Here is an 18,797-nt window from a genome sequence, read left to right as displayed (position 1 = left end):
CTTTGGGGCGGTTTAGGAGCGATGAATACACCGCCCCTGCCCATTGGAATGAATGCTACACGGCGCTTTTAACCCCTTTTTAAACCCTTCTTGGAGGTTAAAAGCGCCCTGCTACTGCCCAAATTGCGGCGCCAAAGTGCCGCTCTAACAGCGGTAAAGCGCTGCTAAAATGAGTGGCGCTTTATACTGCTAACGCTCGGTTGGCTGCAGTGTGAAAGCAGCCTTTAGGACTACAGTGTACCCATCTTCTGATGGCTCCTTCCAGCAGGATAATGCACCATGTCACAAAGATCAGATCATCTCACCACTGGTTTCTTGAACATGACAATGAGGTCCCTGTACTCCAATGGCCTGCACAGTCACCAGATCTCATCCAATAGAACAACTTTGGGATGTGGTGGAATGGGAGGTTCGCATCATGGATGTGCAGCCGACAAATCTGCAGCAACTGCGTGATGTTATATCACTATGGACCAAAATCTCTGAGGAATGTTTCCAACACCTTGTTGAATTTATGCCACGAAGAATGAAGGCAGTTCTGAAGGCAAAAGGGGGTCCAAACTGATACTGGCAAGGTGTACCTAATAAAGTGGCCGGAGAGCGTATAGAGGTTTTAATACAGTGCAATGTGATTTACAACATCAATGTAGAGTTTGAAGTGTTTAGATCTAAGAAGAATCCTCTCTGCTGTCCCATGTGGTCCCATCAGTTGTAATTTGAATAATATAGGTAGGTTTCCTAAGTATAGTAAACAGTTGCAGCAAAGCGCCTGATGCAACTTCTGCAGAAGAGCCCTGAGGCCAAGTAAAAGAAGAAATAAAAAGCTGTGTGATTCCAAGATATTAGATAACAGTTCTAAGATCATATCTAGGATTTATCTGACCTTTTTCTTTCCAACTTGGCTCTTCTACAATATGATTTGAAGAAAGCTGTACACAGTGAGGCATGATACCAAACATACTGGAAAATAACTCGAAAATCTTTGTCTAGTCAGCGGAAAGTTGTTTTAAACTTAGAAAAGTAAAAGTCCGACCTCAGTGCCAGCACAATGTGTTTGGTATTAGCTGTGTGAGCTAGAAACTCCTCTTTTGTGTGTCTCTTTTGGTCCTGGTTTTACTTTGTTAAACTAATTAAGTCTCATTTTTATTTTAGTTAGAAATAAAAAAAACATTACAATTATCTTCTCTGTGCAGTGGATTTGCATAAAGCAGCCCAGATCTTCCTCTTCTCGGGTCCCTCTTCAGTGCTCCTGTCCCCTCGCTCCTGACAGGTGCCCCCACAGCAAGTGGCTTGCTATGGGGGCACCCGAGCCGAGCCACAGCTCCCTGTGTCCATTCAGACACAGAGCCGCAGCCTGGCCCCGCCCCTCTCGCTTCTCATTGGCTGGCTGACAGCAGCGGGAGCCAATGGGGCCTTGCTACTGTCTGAGCCACTGAGGAGGGGAGTCCCGGGCAGCCAAGTCACTCCTGCAACATTGCTGGATCTAGAGGGATGTCAGGTAAGTATTAGAGGGGCTGATGGGGGCTGCTGCACACAGAAGGCTTTTTATCCGAATGCATAGAAATACATTGAAGTGATTGTAAAGGCAGAAGGTTTTTTTTATCTTAATGCATTCCATGCATTAAGATAAAAAGCCTTCCGTGTGCAGCAGCCCCTCTAATGCTTACCTGAGACCACTCTCTGTCCAGCGATGTTGAAGGATTGTCTCGGCTACCCGGGACTCCCCTCCTCATTGACTGAGACAGCAGCGTGGCACCATTGGCTCACCGTTGCTGTCAATCAAAGTCAGTCAGCCAATGAGAAGAGAAGGGGGCGGGCCGGGCCACAGCTCTGTGTCTGAATGGTTACACGGAGCTGCAGCTCGGGTGCCCCATAGCAAGCTGCGTGCTCTGGGGGCACTCGTCAGGAGGGAGGGGCCAGGAGAGCCAAAGAGGGACCTGAGAAGATGAGGATCTGGGCTGCCCTTTGCAAATCCACTGCACAGCGTAGGTAAGTATAACATGTTTGTTATTTTTTACAAAAAAAAAATAGACTTTACAATCACTTTAAGATAAAAAAAAAAAACCTTCTGCCTTTTCAATCACTTTAAAGTGTGACTATGTAGACTTTGGGGCGAAGTCTTTGTGCTCCTTTATAGTAATAATGCTTAAACCCACACAGGAAAAATAGGATTTCTGTACTTACCACAAAGTCCTTTTCTTAAAATCCATTGAGGGACACAGCTTGATCATTTTTAAGCAACCTAAAGTTATACTGCCATCTACAGGACAAAGGTACAGTAGGCACATACAAAACGGAAGGCCAGTCCCTTTGAGGCTTTAATCCCTCCCTCCTCGTACCTACTCAGTTGTAGGCAGCAGTCCAAAGGGAAAATTATAGCATATAAGGGGAGGGGGCTGTGTCCCTCAATGGAGAAAATTATTTTATGGTTTATCTATAATGCTTTAGACCCCTTTCACACTGAGGCGCTTTACAGGCGCTATAGCGCTAAAAATAGCACCTGCATATCGCCTGTAAAGAGCCTCTCCTCTCACTCCAGTGTGAAAGCCCGAGTGCTTTCACACTGGGGCGCTGTGCTCTCAGGATGCCAAAAAAAGTCCTGCAAGCAGCATTTTTGAGGCGCTGTAGGAGTGCTGGGCAGCGCTGCCAAAGAGCCGGAAAAGTGCCGTTTTGCCGGCGCATTTAATCCTTTTTCGTCCGTTAGCGGGGGTTAAAAGTGCCCCGCTAGTGGCCGAAAAGTGCCGCATAAACTACGTAAAAGCGCCACTAAAAATAAAACGCCAACGCCCCCAGTGTGAAAGTAGCCTATGGGACAAGGGTTAGTGATAACTAGGCAACCTAGGGATGTTGATAGGCAGTCCAAACTGAGGGGCAGACACCCCTTAACTCAGTAAAACTAGCCCAACAAGAAAAACTAAACAAAACCGGACACCAATGTCATTAAATTGCCACTTACAGAATCTTTTGCCAAAACTAGCATCTGTAGAGGCAGATATACTGACTTTTAGAATGTATGTACAGAAGACCACGAGACATGAGGCCTGAAGATGAAAAGCCCAGGAACCACTCACTGCCCTAGTAATGTAACCTATACCGGGAAAAGGTACTTGTATGCATCTGCACCGGGAAGATTGATGCAGGGATTGTAGTTGTTGAACACTTCACCCAGGCAGAAAGGCCCATGGCCTAAAAGGTATCCAGGAGAAGGCTCAGATACCGAAAGTTGTGTGACAGAATCAGGGATGATTTCTTAAAGTTTAAGATCCACCTGAAAGTTCTCCAAGGGTCCGCATTGTTATTGACACATTTGAGTCCAAGGCTAGGGATGTCTGTACCTGCAACAGTAGATCATCCAAATATTTGATGACTGGAATGCCTCTTGGACAAAGAAGACCCAGAACTAGAACAAGGACTTTTGGCATACTCTTGGAGCCAATGCAAGACCAAAGGGAAGAGCCACAAACTGATGGTGTTTGAATCTCATTGCAAAATGAAAAAATTGCAGATGACCAGGAATGATGAAAAATGTGTAAATATGCATCCTTTATGTTAATGGAGGTAAGAAGCCTCTGCATTGAAAGGAGACAATAACTGATCAAATGGGTTCCATCCAAAACTTTTGAATGACTAAAGGCATTGAGAGCCTTTCAATCCAAGATAGGATAAATGCCACTTCTGGGTTTTGGAACTACAAACAGGTTTAAAAAAAACCACCTTGAAATCTTTTGGTTTGAAGAATGGAAGTGATAACCCCCTGGTTCAACAATGGCTGAAAGAAGGTATGTCTGACATGCTGAGACACAGAAAGAAGCAAAGCGAAAAATTGAGGTGGAGGACAGAGGCAAAACTCTATGGAACTGGTGGGAGCAGACCTTCATGCTGGGGCAGATTCATCTGCATTTTTAGATTCCTTGGTTTGCCAAGGATGTTTATCACTCCCTGAGTCCAAAGAGGTGGAAGAAGACTGTTGTGGGTTTAATAACTGGAACTTTACTATGAGGAATGCAAAGAACACTTTGATACAGGATGAGACGGCATCAGCCTGCACAATTCTTTAATGTAGCTGAGGGAAGTATTCTTACCCCCTGTTGTCTTTTTATTGAGTTCATCCAGCGAGGAGCCAATAAGACCATGTCTCACAAAGGGTAGTTGTAACAAGGGATGCCTTGACGTGGCCACTGAGGCTTACACATATGTTTGCAAAAGTGTGCGACTAAAACCCTTGTTTTTAATGTGAACTGTTAGACGAGGTCAATTTGGTTTTGTTGCAAGTTAGCTGGTAAGTGAGCTGGGAATTCTAGTTTGCTTTTGATGTGCGCTGCCCTTTCATGTGCTTCTTGCTGCTAAGACTAGTTACATACTTCCCAACGTTCTGAGATGGAAACGAGGAACACCTATTAGCAAAAGTTTGTAGAACATATAGGACGCACCCCCCTTTAAAAGGAGAATTACATAAAAAATAGATTGGATTAACCCACAAGTGCATTTTTTACCATTGCTATTCCATTATATTGGCTTTTGAAATTTACAAATGCAGCAATTTAGAAATTGAATAAAAGGTTTAGCACTGGGAAACACTTTTTTTTTATAGATAAATAGTAAATTTTATATACAGCTATATAGACCAGACCAGACCAGAACAAGGGACAGGGGGACTTTGTTCCAAATGAAGGGCAGTCCCTCAAAATCAGGGACGGTTGGGAGCTATGTAGTTATAGGTTGGGACGGTTGCCATTTGTTTGGTTGTAACAAGGCCTTCTGGTAGCTCATGCACTTGGGCATGTTATTTTTTGAAGGATCTTGCTGGCAGCAAGTTGTACAAATTGTATTCCCATGTGCCCCTTTACACTGTTGCTTTACTGAACAATTCTCCCTGTGGAGCTGGACAGAAGAAAGGGAAACTAGAGGCATAAGTTGGCTAGTATCCAATGCCGAATCATACATAAAGTTCAATGATAAAGTTAGCTGATGAATGCATTTAATACATTGAGTGTCAGATCCCTGCTTAGCAGGTTGATGAGTCAACAAAAGTCTTGGAAATGAATGCAGTGGTGAGCATGGGTTGAAGGGCAAATCCTACCAGGGAGTAGATATAAAGAAATGACTTGTGATATTTATCAGTAGAGTTCTTTAAAGCAGTGGTCATCAACCCTGTCCTCGGGGCCCACTAACAGGCCAGGTTTGCAAGATAACTGAAATACATCACAGGTGATATCATTTGCTGCTCAGTGATTGCAGTATTCTAGTCTGCATCTCCCCAAGATAATACATAAAATCTGGCCTGTTGGTGGGCCCTGAGGACAGGGTTGATGACCACTGTTCTATAGGAATGATCAGAGCTTTGTTAAGGCACTGGTGGGTTGATTGCAGGAGGAGAAGTTCATTTTGTGGCAAAATCCTCTTCAAAAGGATAGAGCGTCAGAAACCGTTTTAATGGTAAGTAATCCAATTTTTGTGCATGATCAAATAGTGGATAATGAGGAAACACTTTGGTGAAAATAGTATTGGTGTAGCAGTCCTTACACTGCAATATACAGCCCCAGAGTGAGTATCCATCATAATACTCTGAATGGCAAGCACTCATTCCTCAACGCAATAATATGACCATGACCAATGAGAAACGCATTTGAGGATTTGTCTTCTGGTAAAGTGTCTCAGAAAAAAGAAGCACTTCTCATTGGTTAATGTGGTCATGTGGCGCACTACAGCTGCTATGTGCAGCGGGGTCTGAAGGGGTGCTCAGTATATTTGGTGTGCTTTTTTTTAATACCTATAATGGGGGTTGTGTTATGAGCCCTAGAGAAGAATCCCTGAATGCTGAAGTTTATTTTGTTTGTTGTTAAAACTACACTTTTTTAATATTTACAGAAACGGCGACCAAATATGTTCTATTTGACTAAAGCTGCATACACGCTATACAACTTTTTTTGTTCGTTTTTCCTTTCGATTTATTTTCAACTATGTAATGCAAGGGCCTGCCTGATTGCATACAAATTGAAAGTGTTTTGATTTGACCTCATATTATATTGTTTTGGTAAATCTAAAGGAAATAAATCTAAAGAAAATGAGCTTTCCTGAGGCAAAATTGGTGAACAATGAAAACTTCTCTCCAAACTTTTCATCTAGACCCTGTTATTTCCCATTGGGTGAAGCCATCTTCCCTCTCCTATAGCACAGTGAGGCCCCTTTCACACATGGGCGCCTCTGTTGGATGGAATCTGCTTGCTCATTGGTGGATCGCTCCGCTGATCCCCTCTGAGAAGGTGGATGACGTGTCCATCTTGGCTCACTGTGCAGAGTGGAGACGGACAGAGTTCCGCCCTCCTCTATGGGGAAGAACCGGTGAAAACGGGCCTCCTTGTCCATTTTCATCCAATCTGATCCACCAGATGGATGGAAAATAGGACCACCATCCGTCTGGATTTTGCAGACAGGATCAGATAGCAGTGGATGGCAGTGGACAAGTCACTGCTGACATTTGCCGCTCAATAGGGGTGAATGGAGGGTCCGATCAGGTCCTGATCGGACAGCCTGTGTGAAAGGGGCCTTAGGATGAAACCAGGTTGCCAATCACTGCCTGCACATCAATGGCACCTCTGTCCTTTTGTCATAAATCACAAGACAGTAGCCCCTGCTATCTGTGCAGGTTATTAGGCATAGATCAGCAGCCAGGGGTAATGCTTAGAGATGGGGATGAGGGCTTTAGTTACGGTTTTGATTAAAAAAAAAAGTTCAGCATTTTCTTATCTTTAACAAAGCTGTTTAAAGTCATAGTAGTTTAAGTGGAACTGTGGTAATTACCGACTAATATAAATGATGTGCTTCTTTCATTGCCACAGCTTTATTGGTGTATCGAGTGTTTAGACATGAAACAAAGAGAGCAACGAAGATACTGCACGGAGCATTACATATCCTGGCACTGATCATCTCGCTTGTGGGTGAGTAACTAGAAGATGTTACTATTTCTCATCTGCTACTTGCTAGACATCTTTTGTAGTTACTGGTAGTTCTAGAAAACTGCAAATCTCTGCATACCAGTCTAGAGGGCATGAGACCGACCATAGATGAGTCAAAAACCGAACCTTCCGTTGATCGAAAAACGAAAATGGCACATACGATTGTGCCATAATTTGCTTTGTTTTTCTAAAAAAAAAAAAAAATACAGCATGTTGGATCAGTCACTTTTAATTGTGGCACGAAAATCGCGTGTCACAACTGACACACTAATGATGTGAAAAAAAAACGACCTGACGATCGACTAAAAATTTTGTTTTCGACTCATCTATGGCCTGCTTAACACCCTACCAGTGGTTAACTTAGCAGTAAGAGTAATCATCTGTGACGTATATGTTTTTAACCTGATAATATATCTGTATTTTATTAGTCTCGCCTTGCCTACAGGGTAAGGATGCCAATAATCCTTCCCACCTGGAATCCCCCTGGTAGGAAGGTTTAAAAACAGCCAGGAACACATGTACTTTGTGTATATCAGATGATTGCTATGGCTATTTAATGTGATGGGAAGAAGATAAGAACACTTGTAATGATAGACCGAAAAATGTGAACACAGCTTACTGGAGATGTATATCCCTGCCAAATATTGTACTCTAGTGCAAAATATTTTTTAGTGCAATTTTGCAAACTAGTGCATACACATAACTACAAGGGGCTTAGGAAATGAGAAGTGTGCTTTATTCATTCACAAATCATTGTCTGTTACTTGACAGGATGGGGTTCCCGCTGGTGCAGTGTTGCCAACCGCCAGTATTTTTACTGGCAGCCAGTAAAAAATGGGCACTCTTCTCTTGCCAGTAAATGGCAGTGACAGGAAAAGGTTGCCAGTAAAAAATATGACTGACGCTCAGCTCGGAACTGTGCATGCACAGCTTTGGTTCGGAGCCAGCAGAGACCATCCGAGTGCCTGCTCCAATTTGTTTAGGCGGAATGGTGGAGGCGGTGCCTGAGCGTGTTGTGTGATGTCACGTTGCAAGGGAGCGCAGTGGAGCGGCCGGAGCCTCGTGTGCCGTTCTGCAGGACAGGAGTGAGGCAAACCGAGAGTGGGACTGTCAGTGCTGTTTGGACTAAAGTGACCACTTGGCATGGGGAGAGACTGTCACTGTGGCTCAGGAGGGGACATGTCATGTCGGTGAGGTGTCATCATCATCTGTTCTGCTGCACACTGCTGTCATTGTCACTGTGAGAGTCAATTTCATGTGTGTGTCGCACATACGACGTCCACTCAGAACGAGAGCCGCACTGCTCCTCTGTCATTTGATGTTGGGCAGGTGGCAAGTGGTTAAGGACTGGATGCGGCCTTTTGCTAGCATTTATCCGGCCCTTGGGGGAACTATTCCTCCCAGTGCTATGAGGCACTATTCCTCCCACTAATATCAATGTTGATGCAACATTCCTCCCATTGACACCAACAATGGGGTACTATTCCTCCCCCTGATAACAATGATGGGGTACTATTCCTCCTCCTGATACCAATGATGGGGTACTATTCCTCCTCCTGATACCAACAATGGGGTACTATTCCTCCTCCTGATACCAACAATGGGGTACTATTCCTCCTCCTGGTACCAACAATGGGGTACTATTCCTCCTATTGACACCAACAATGGGGTACTATTCCTCCCCCTGATACCAATGATGGGGTACTATTCCTCCTCCTGATACCAACAATGGGGTACTATTCCTCCTCCTGATACCAACAATGGGGTACTATTCCTCCTCCTGGTACCAACAATGGGGTACTATTCCTCCTCCTGATACCAACAATGGGGTACTATTCCTCCTCCTGATACCAACAATGGAGTACTATTCCTCCTATTGACACCAACAATGGGGTACTATTCCTCCCCCTGATAACAATGATGGGGTACTATTCCTCCTCCTGATACCAACAATGGGGTACTATTCCTCCTCCTGATACCAACAATGGGGTACTATTCCTCCTATTGACACCAACAATGGGGTACTATTCCTCCCCCTGATAACAATGATGGGGTACTATTCCTCCCCCAGATACCAACAATGGGGTACTATTCCTCCCATTGACACCAACAATGGGGTACTATTCCTCCCCCTGATACCAATGATGGGGTACTATCCCTCCTCCTGATACCAACAATGGGGTACTATTCCTCCTCCTGATACCAACAATGGGGTACTATTCCTCCTCCTGATACCAACAATGGGGTACTATTCCTCCTATTGACACCAACAATGGGGTACTATTCCTCCCCCTGATAACAATGATGGGGTACTATTCCTCCCCCAGATACCAACAATGGGGTACTATTCCTCCCATTGACACCAACAATGGGGTACTATTCCTCCCCCTGATACCAATGATGGGGTACTATTCCTCCTCCTGATACCAACAATGGGGTACTATTCCTCCTCCTGGTACCAACAATGGGGTACTATTCCTCCTCCTGATACCAACAATGGGGTACTATTCCTCCTCCTGATACCAACAATGGGGTACTATTCCTCCTCCTGATACCAATGATGGGGTACTATTTCTCCTCCTGATACCAACGATGGGGTACTATTCCTCCTCCTGATACCAACAATGGGGTACTATTCCTCCTCCTGATACCAACAATGGGGTACTATTCCTCCTCCTGATACCAACAATGGGGTACTATTCCTCCTCCTGATACCAATGATGGGGTACTATTCCTCCTCCTGATACCAACAATGGGGTACTATTCCTCCCCCTGATACCAATGATGGGGTACTATTCCTCCTCCTGATACCAACAACGGGGTATTATTCCTCCCATTGACACCAACAATGGGGTACTATTCCTCCCCCTGATACCATTGATGGGGTACTATTCCTCCTCCTGATACCAACAATGGGGTACTATTCCTCCTCCTGATACCAACAATGGGGTACTATTCCTCCTCCTACAGACCTCCAACCCTGAGTCCATGTTTATTCTTACTGATGCTGGGCCCAGGACATTTTCTACCCCCCACTGGCCACAATCCGGACCCCCTATAGTCTGAAGAACAGTATGCTGGCCTTTTGTTTGAACCATTTGGAGACCCCCTGGTTTAGTGGAAGGACTGATAACAATGTGGCCCAGCTAAGAGCAACCTGTCACAGATATGCAGGTGGGTATGGGCAGTTTTCTTTTTTTCATTTTCTTTGGCAGCAGTAAAGACCCCTTATGTTTTGTCCAATAACTATAAATTGTTACCTAGAAATGTTTTCAGTGGTCACTAAGAATTGTTCTAGGGAAACTTTCAGACACTGAGCAGAAAGCAAAGCTAAGGAGTCAATGGGGGCTATTTACTAAAACTTGAGAGTGCACAATCTGGTGCAGCTCTGCATAGAAACCAATCAGCTTCCAGGTTTTATTGCCAAAGCTTAATTGAACAAGCTGATGTTAGAAGCCGATTGGCCACCATGCACGTCTGCACCAGATTCTGAGCGCTCCAGTTTTAGCAAATCTCCTCTAATAGCTCAATGCATGTGGAGGCAGAGGGACATGTACATTTAACTGATTGGCATTATGTTCATTTATTGCTCTTTTTCAGGGATCATTGCTGTGTTTCAGTTCCACCAAAAGAAAAAATTCCCAGACATGTACAGCATACACAGCTGGTTAGGCATTGCTACATTCAGCTTCTACATTCTGCAGGTAAGATAGTAGAAGCCGTTATATTCTCTGCTCTGCAAGAAAGGATCCTAGCTTTACAGCTTCACAAATTCTATGTGTATACACTACAGTAGTGAGGTCAGCAAGTCAGAAGCTACATTTCACTGGTTCGGGATAGCCATAAACTGGTAGATTACAAAGCCATTTAGTCCAAACTATACACAGCTGTATGAGGCTTATTGACTATCAGCAGTGCGGTGCACGTAAACAATGGCATCTATGGAGAGGGGCTTATGCAAGGTACACACTATGGAGAAAAAAAACTGAGGAGGTTGAGAGGAGCTTGCTGTACTGACTATGCAATGTTAGTACAGCGATCTCCATACTGAGCTATTGTGTTCTGACAGGGGACTGCCTGCCCTTGCTGCAAGCGCTGATTGAAAAGCCGATCAGCAACTGTTTTTCCAGCATGCCCGTTCGACAGTAGCCAGGCAGGCAGCTTCAGTCGCACAGGCTGCTGTACACATAGGCCAAATGCCAGCCGGTTTCTGTTGAACCGCCCGATGTTCGGCCCGTGTGTACCAGGCTTTAGGGTAGCAATGAGAAAATGTGCTTGATGCTGTTTCATACAAATGCTTAAAAAAATTACACAGGGGCAGCAGAAAAATGAGAAGGAACCTGATAAATGCAAAACAGAGAGATCAACACTATTCATTTTCTGGAAAGTAGATGTCCTGTTTGACTTGCTGCTTTCTTGTATCTACGGGCTGGTGCAATTAATCAGCAACTCTAATTTTGTCTTCATAGACTGCTTATCTATGATGACCAGAAAAGAAAAAAAGTTAACCCTGCGCTTACTCAACAATTTCAGCAGCTCACACAACATATTGGATATTTGTCCAAGATAACAGGTGCATAGAAAGTGTAGCGCTTATTGTATCAAATGAAAAAATATATGTGATATTGCATACATAAACCAATGAAAAAAAGAGAAAAAATAAATGTCTCTATTATTGCATACAGCACGAAGTATAATCCCTGGTAATCTTCAGATATAACTTGAGTGCAAAGATTTATTCATAGTCCAATGATTCAGTAAACGATCCTATTCACCACGTTAATTAACTGATACGAAAAAAGTGAATATGATGGACCCTCCACACAGAAGGTCTGCAGGCTTACCAGAAGAGTTGGACTAGAACATATGCTCAATGAGCCAGAAGGGCTTATATTACCAACCGGTAATGATGAAGGACCTTTCAAACAAATGGCAATGGAACTCCAGAGACATCAAGAACTTGAGGAAACCTCTTCTCTTAGGAAGTAGCCCGTCTCAGAGAAATAGCCCATATGAAATAAAAAGGGGGCCACATAGCATAATTCCGTTTATAAAACAAATTTATTAAAAAAGTAAAACACTTACATTTATGTAGTAAGAAAGCGCTTAATATAAAATCATGGCAGGCAGTGGAGTCTCCCGACGCGTTTCGTCTCACTAGACTTCGTCTGGGGTGCTCAACCACTGCTGCCATGCTCCTTAATAAGGATACTGTGACCCCCTTGATGAGAATCCAGCTCGTGCCAATTACCTTAATGAACTTCCGGATTCGGCCAAGATGGCGGACCCGCATGCGTTCCAAGCCTCATTGTTAAATATTACTATGCGTTCCAGCACCCTACATTTAATTAAACACATTTCCTTATGTGTACACTCTTCTGGTAAGCCTGCATCACTTCTGTGTGGAGGGTCCATCATATTCCCTTTTTTCGTATCAGTTAATCACGTGGTGAATAGGATCGTTTACTGAATCATTGGACTATGAATAAATCTTTGCACTCAAGTTATATCTGAAGATTACCAGGGATTATACTTCGTGCTGTATGCAATAATAGAGACATTTATTTTTTCTCTTTTTTTCGTTGGTTTATGTATGCAATATCACATATATTTTTTCATTTGATACAATAAGCGCTACACTTTCTATGCACCTGTTATCTATGATGACCACTTTAGTTGAAAATCCAGAGAGGGAAGATGAGCCTGTATTATTGGGAATTGTGTAATCCATTTCTGTGGCCCATTAGACCACTGCCTACATTGGCTGACCTTGCCACTCGTGAGCTATGTGATCAGCATTGCTTAACCCTGCCATATTTATTCTTTTTTTTTTTTTTAGTGGATAATTGGCTTTATCGTGTTCTTCGTGCCTGGACTGGCCTTTGCATACAAAACTTTCTATAAGCCTCTACACATATTCTTTGGTATGGGACTTCTGGTGACTTCAATTGCTACTTGCCTGCTTGGCCTTACAGAGAAAGTGCTCTTCTCAATCCCGTGAGTATATTTTACCTTAATAGATCAGAACATGGTATGTTGGTGCTGGTCTCAGGGGGCTCCCATGTTGTGTGTTTGGTGCCAAATCTATGCATTGCACTGGTCTCCAGCTTATGTACATAGGCTTTATCAAATGCCTGTAATCATTCAATGCAACCAGTCATGTTTCATCTAGAAGTGAAAATTAAAATCTGGGTAATAAATCCTGGAATCTGGTGAGGCAATACATAGAATTGTTATAGAAGACTCAATAAATAAGGCCTGCAGAGCATTTCAGTTCACCTCTGGGATTCTCCGTGACTGCCTGCAGAGTAACTGATTCTGCCAAGATGTTCTTCCCATAGTGGATGCAATCGGTGGAATAGAAATTGATTTTGTAAACGTGTGAAAGAAAAGACATTACTATGGTTACTGTCTCCTTCTTCTTTTCTGTACAAATGATTTGGTAAGGGTTGCTGGTTCTCATCAGAGAAGATGTTTGCTCCTCTTATACATTTAGTGGATGGAGCTCATTAGACTGTTGTATAATGGCTTTTTTATTATGGGGATTCTGGTTGTTTTGAAATGTGAATTCTGTGATATCTGTAAGTAAAACATTTGTGTGTTTTCAGACAGTACACATTTAGGTTATTTGAGAATATAACCATAGTCATTTTTTTAACCACTTCAGCCCCGGAAGGATTTACCCCCTTCCTGACCAGAGCACTTTTTACAATTTGGCACTGCGTCGCTTTAACTGCTAATTGCGCGGTCATGCAATGCTCTACCCAAACGAAATTTGCGTCCTTTTCTTCCCACAAATAGAGCTTTCTTTTGATGGTATTTGATCACCTCTGCCGTTTTTATTTTTTGCGCTATAAACGGAAAAAGACTGAAAATTTTGAAAAAAAATGATGTTTTCTACTTTTTGTTATAAAAAAAATCGAATAAACTAAATTTTAGTCATACATTTAGGCCAAAATGTATTCGGCCACATGTCTTTGGTAAAAAAAATGTCAATAAGTGTATATTTATTGGTTTGCGCAAAAGTTATAGCGTCTACAAACTAGGGTACATTTTCTGGAATTTACACAGCTTTTAGTTTATGACTGCCTATGTCATTTCTTGAGGTGCTAAAATGGCAGGGCAGTACAAAACCCCCACAAATGACCCCATTTTGGAAAGTAGACACCCCAAGGAAATTGCTGAGAGGCAGGTTGAACCCATTGAATATTTATTTTTTTTGTCCCAAGTGATTGAATAATGACAAAAAAAAAAAAAAAATTTACAAAAAGTTGTCACTAAATGATATATTGCTCACATAGGCCATGGTTATATGTGGAATTGCACCCCAAAATACATTCAGCTGCTTCTCCTGAGTACGGGGATACCACATGTGTGGCACTTTTTGGGAGCCTAGCCGCGTACGGGGCCCCGAAAACCCAGCACCACCTTCAGGATTTCTAAGGGCACACATTTTTGATTTCACTCCTCACTACCTATCACAGTTTTGAAGGCCATAAAATGCCAAGATGGCACAAACCCCCCCCAAATGACCCCTTTTTGGAAAGTAGACACCCTAAGCTATTTGCTGAGAGGCATGGTGAGTATTTTGCAGCTCTCATTTGTTTTTGAAAATGAAGAAAGACCAGAAAAAATTTTTTTTTTTTTTTTTTCAATTTTCAAAACCTTGTGACAAAAAGTGAGGTCTGCAAAATACTCACTATACCTCTCAGCAAATAGCTTGGGGTGTCTACTTTCCAAAATTGGGTCATTTGGGGGGGGGTTGTGCCACCTGGGCATTCCATGGCCTCCGAGACTGTGATAGGCAGTGAAGAGTGAAATCAAAAATTTACGGCCTTAGAAATCCTGAAGGCGGTGCTTGGTTTTCGGGGTCCCGTGCGCGGCTAGGCTCCCAAAAAGTCTCACACATGTGGTATCCCCGTACTCAGGAGAAGCAACAGAATGTATTTTGGGGTGTAATTTCACAAATCCCTATGGCATGTTTGAGCAATATAACATTTAGTGACAACTTTGTGCAAAAAAAAAAAAAAAATTTGTCTCTTTCCCGCAACTTGTGTCACAATATAAAATATTCCATGGACTCGACATGACTCTCAGCAAATAGCTTGGGGTGTCTACTTTCCAAAATGGGGTCATTTGGGGGGGTTTTGAACTGTCCTGGCATTTTATGCACAACATTTAGAAGCTTATGTCACACATTACCCACTCTTCTAACCACTTGAAGACAAAGCCCTTTCTGACACTTTTTGATTACATGAAAAAATTATTTTTTTTTGCAAGAAAATTACTTTGAACCCCCAAACATTATATATTATTTTAAAGCAAATGCCCTACAGATTAAAATGGTGGGTGTTTCATTTTCTTTTTTCACACAGTAATTGCGCAGCGATTTTTCAAACGCATTTTTTGTGGAAAAAACACACTTTTTAAAATTTTAATGCACTAAAACACACTATATTGCCCAAATGTTTGATGAAATAAAAAAGATGATCTTAGGCCGAGTACATGGATACCAAACATGACATGCTTTAAAATTGCGCACAAACGTGCAGTGGCAACAAAATTAATACATTTTTAAAAGCCTTTACAGGTTACCACTTTAGATTTACAGAGGAGGTCTACTGCTAAAATTACTGCCCTCGATCTGACCTTCGCGGTGATACCTCACATGCATGGTGCAATTGCTGTTTACATTTGACGCCAGACCGACGCTTGCGTTCGCCTTAGCGCGAGAGCAGGGGGGACAGGGGTGCTTTTTTTTTTTTTTTTTTTTTTTTCTTTATTATTTTTTTGCTTTTTTATCTTATTTTTAAACTGTAACTTTCATTTTTTTTTTTTAAATCATTTTTATTGTTCTCTCAGGGAATGTAAATATCCCCTATGATAGCAATAGGTAGTGACAGGTACTCTTTTTTGAAAAAATTGGGGTCTATTAGACCCTAGATCTCTCCTCTGCCCTCAAAGCATCTGACCACACCAAGATCGGTGTGATAAAATGCTCCCCCAATTTCCCAATGGCGCTGTTTACATCTGGCGAAATCTAAGTCATAAAATGCTTGTAGCTTCCGGTTTCTTAGGCCATAGAGATGTTTGGAGCCACTCTGGTCTCTGATCAGCTCTATGGTCAGCTGGCTGAATCACCGGCTGCATTCTCAGGTTCCCTGTTGAGACAGGAGAGCCAGAGAAAAACACGGAAGACGGTGGGGGGGGGGGCATTCCCTCCCACTGCTTGTAAAAGCAGTCTAGAGGCTAATTAGCCGCTAGGATTGCTTTTACATGAAAGCCGACCGCTGGCTAAAAAGAATGATACCAAGATGATACCTAAACCTGCAGGCATCATTCTGGTATAACCACTCAAAGTCGTGAATGGCGTACCTGAAGACAAAAAAATGGTTAACAATAAAGCACAGTAAACTGTAAAGTATAAAAAATTGCATACCTGAAAAGCAAACATGATTAAACATAATAACAATAAAACATTGCAGAATATAATACAGTAAAAAAGAGCAGAACAATAGAGAGAGAATAGAGAGAGAGAGAACAATAAAACGACAACTATTTTTTTTTATTTTTGTTTGTGTTTTTTTTTTTTTTTTTACACTTTTTTTTTGTAACTAACTTTTATAACTGTAACCGGTTCCAGGTTCGGGTCTCTCAAAATGCGATGGCATCTTGGGAGACCCTGTGAAAGTGTGCCTAGTCTGTGCAATGCTGTACCCTACGCTAATACTCAACTAGTGAATGGTAGCGTTCAAAACATTCACCAATGCAAAGACCAGGATTGTCAGGACAGGAGGGACAATAATAGCGGGTGTCACGTCTATATCCGCGCTTGCTGCAGACACAATTTTTTTGGGGGGGTTCGTTGGGTAGGGGTACTCGGGAGGACATATAAATGCCTCTCATGCAGCCGACTGCATTTGGTTGGGGATGTGAATAGGGGAAGTACGGGCGCTGCAGAAGCGGTGGGTTCACAAATTAGGATTGGCGAATGCAGCAGGAAGGGCACTATGGGCATGACAGGCCTATGTTTGTCTTTTTGGTGGCAGCGCGACACTACTTGTGCTTGCCACCTCACCAGCTTGAACTGCACTTATGGGACTCGCCACGTCACCAAGTGTTACTGCAGTGCTGGTTTGACTACGACCGGGGTGTACTAGGCCGCTGGCGCTTGCCAGTTCACCAAAACGCTACAAAAAAAAGTGACAGTGATCGATCGATACTGCACTTGGGTGGGCTGGGCTGGGCCAGGCGGAGGGGCAAAACGCAGGTGCTAGCAGGTATCTGGGCTGATCCCACTAACACTGCGTTTTTGGGAACCCTAAACTGCTGGGGACGCTAGTATAGATCTGATCGGATCAGATATTGATCCGATCAGATACTATACCACTAAGGGAGGTGTACGGTGCGTGCGTGGGTGTTAGCGGTACTGGCGCTAACCTGACGCTGCCTGGGGCTGGCGCTTGCCAGTTCACCAAAATGCTACCAAAAAAACTGTTAGCGATCGCAGGGATCAGGCCTGACTCTGTGAACGCTGCAGTTATGCATTTAGTGTTTTGCAAGTGTCAGTGATCGATCGATACTGAACTTGGGTGGGCTGGGCTGGGCCGGGCGGAGGGGCAAAACGCAGGTGCTAGCAGGTATCTGGGCTGATCCCGCTAACACTGCGTTTTTGGGAACCCTAAACTGCTGGGGACGCTAGTATAGATCTGATCGGATCAGATATTGATCCGTTCAGATACTATACCACTAAGGGAGGTGTACGGTGCGTGCGTGGGTGTTCGCGGTACTGGCGCTAATCTGACGCTGCCTGGGGTGACGCATATCACCGCCGGGCGATCAGGGGGCTAAACCTTTATTCGGTAATAAACGGCGGGTGCCCTGACACTATAAAAAATAAACGAACTAACCAGCGTCACCCGTAACGGTTATACGGTGATCAGTGGTGAAAGGGTTAACTAGGGGGCAATCAAGGGGTTAAAACATTTATTAGGTAGTATATGGGGGTCCCTGTCGCTATAAAACGCTGACAGCGAACCTAAATATTTACGTCCCTAACTAGCGTCACCAGCGACACTAATACAGCGATCAGAAAAATGATCGCTTAGCGACACTGGTGACAGGGGGTGATCAAGGGGTTAAAACTTTATTAGGGGGGGTTAGGGGGGTACCCTAGACCTACAGGGGGCTAATACTAACTGCCCTACCACTGCTAACTGTCACAAACTGACACCATGCAGTAATCAGGAAAAAAACAAAACAAAACAAAAAAACTGCTTGGTGTCAGTTTGTGACGGGGGGGGGGGTGATTGGGGGGGGATCGGGGGTGTAAAGTATGCCTGGCATGTTCTACTGTGTTGTGTGTGTGTTGGTGCACTTACATGTCTTCTCTCCTCGGCGCTGGAACGGAAACTGGCCAGCCGAGGAGAGATGACATCACATCCTCTGCCTCTGTGTACTATACAGAGGCAGGGGATGTTTCTCATTGGCTGGGAGCGATCGCGAGGGGGGGGCCACGATCGGATGGTCTCCCCCTCATCTCTGATCGCTTCCAACCAAACGCCGACCGCCGATGGCACCGGGGGGGGGTGTCCGATCGGACCCCCCGCCCGCGGGAAGGCAATCACGTACCAGGTACGTGATTTTGCCTGCCCGTGCCGCTCTGCTCACGTATATATGCGTGAGGCGGTCGGCAAGTGGTTAAAAGCTGTTTAAACTAAAAGGAAACCTACCATGAGAGGATGCCATCATGGACCTCTCCCTCATTGCCTGAAATCATGCTGACCTTCTGACTTCAGTACTTTCTAAATCCCTGACCCAGAACATATGTGCAGATCAGGG

At 43.7% G+C, this 18,797-nt stretch overlaps 1 protein-coding gene across 2 annotated transcripts in view; it reads left to right on the top strand.

The window, feature by feature from the left end:
* Positions 1-18,797, top strand: part of CYB561 (cytochrome b561) — a 57,280-nt gene that overhangs the window by 26,197 nt on the left and 12,286 nt on the right. For both annotated transcript variants that reach the window (XM_073607677.1, XM_073607676.1), the window contains exons 3-5: positions 6,840-6,938; positions 10,557-10,660; positions 12,796-12,953. In XM_073607677.1, the coding sequence (XP_073463778.1) occupies positions 6,840-6,938; positions 10,557-10,660; positions 12,796-12,953 (361 nt within the window). The remainder of the gene's footprint in view (positions 1-6,839; positions 6,939-10,556; positions 10,661-12,795; positions 12,954-18,797) is intronic.

This window comes from Aquarana catesbeiana, linkage group LG12 (genome assembly GCF_042186555.1).
Source record: "Aquarana catesbeiana isolate 2022-GZ linkage group LG12, ASM4218655v1, whole genome shotgun sequence".
Taxonomy (NCBI): Eukaryota; Metazoa; Chordata; class Amphibia; order Anura; family Ranidae; genus Aquarana; species Aquarana catesbeiana.
The sequence above is the reverse complement of the archived record's forward strand: the minus strand, read 5'-3'. Positions and strand labels throughout refer to the sequence as shown.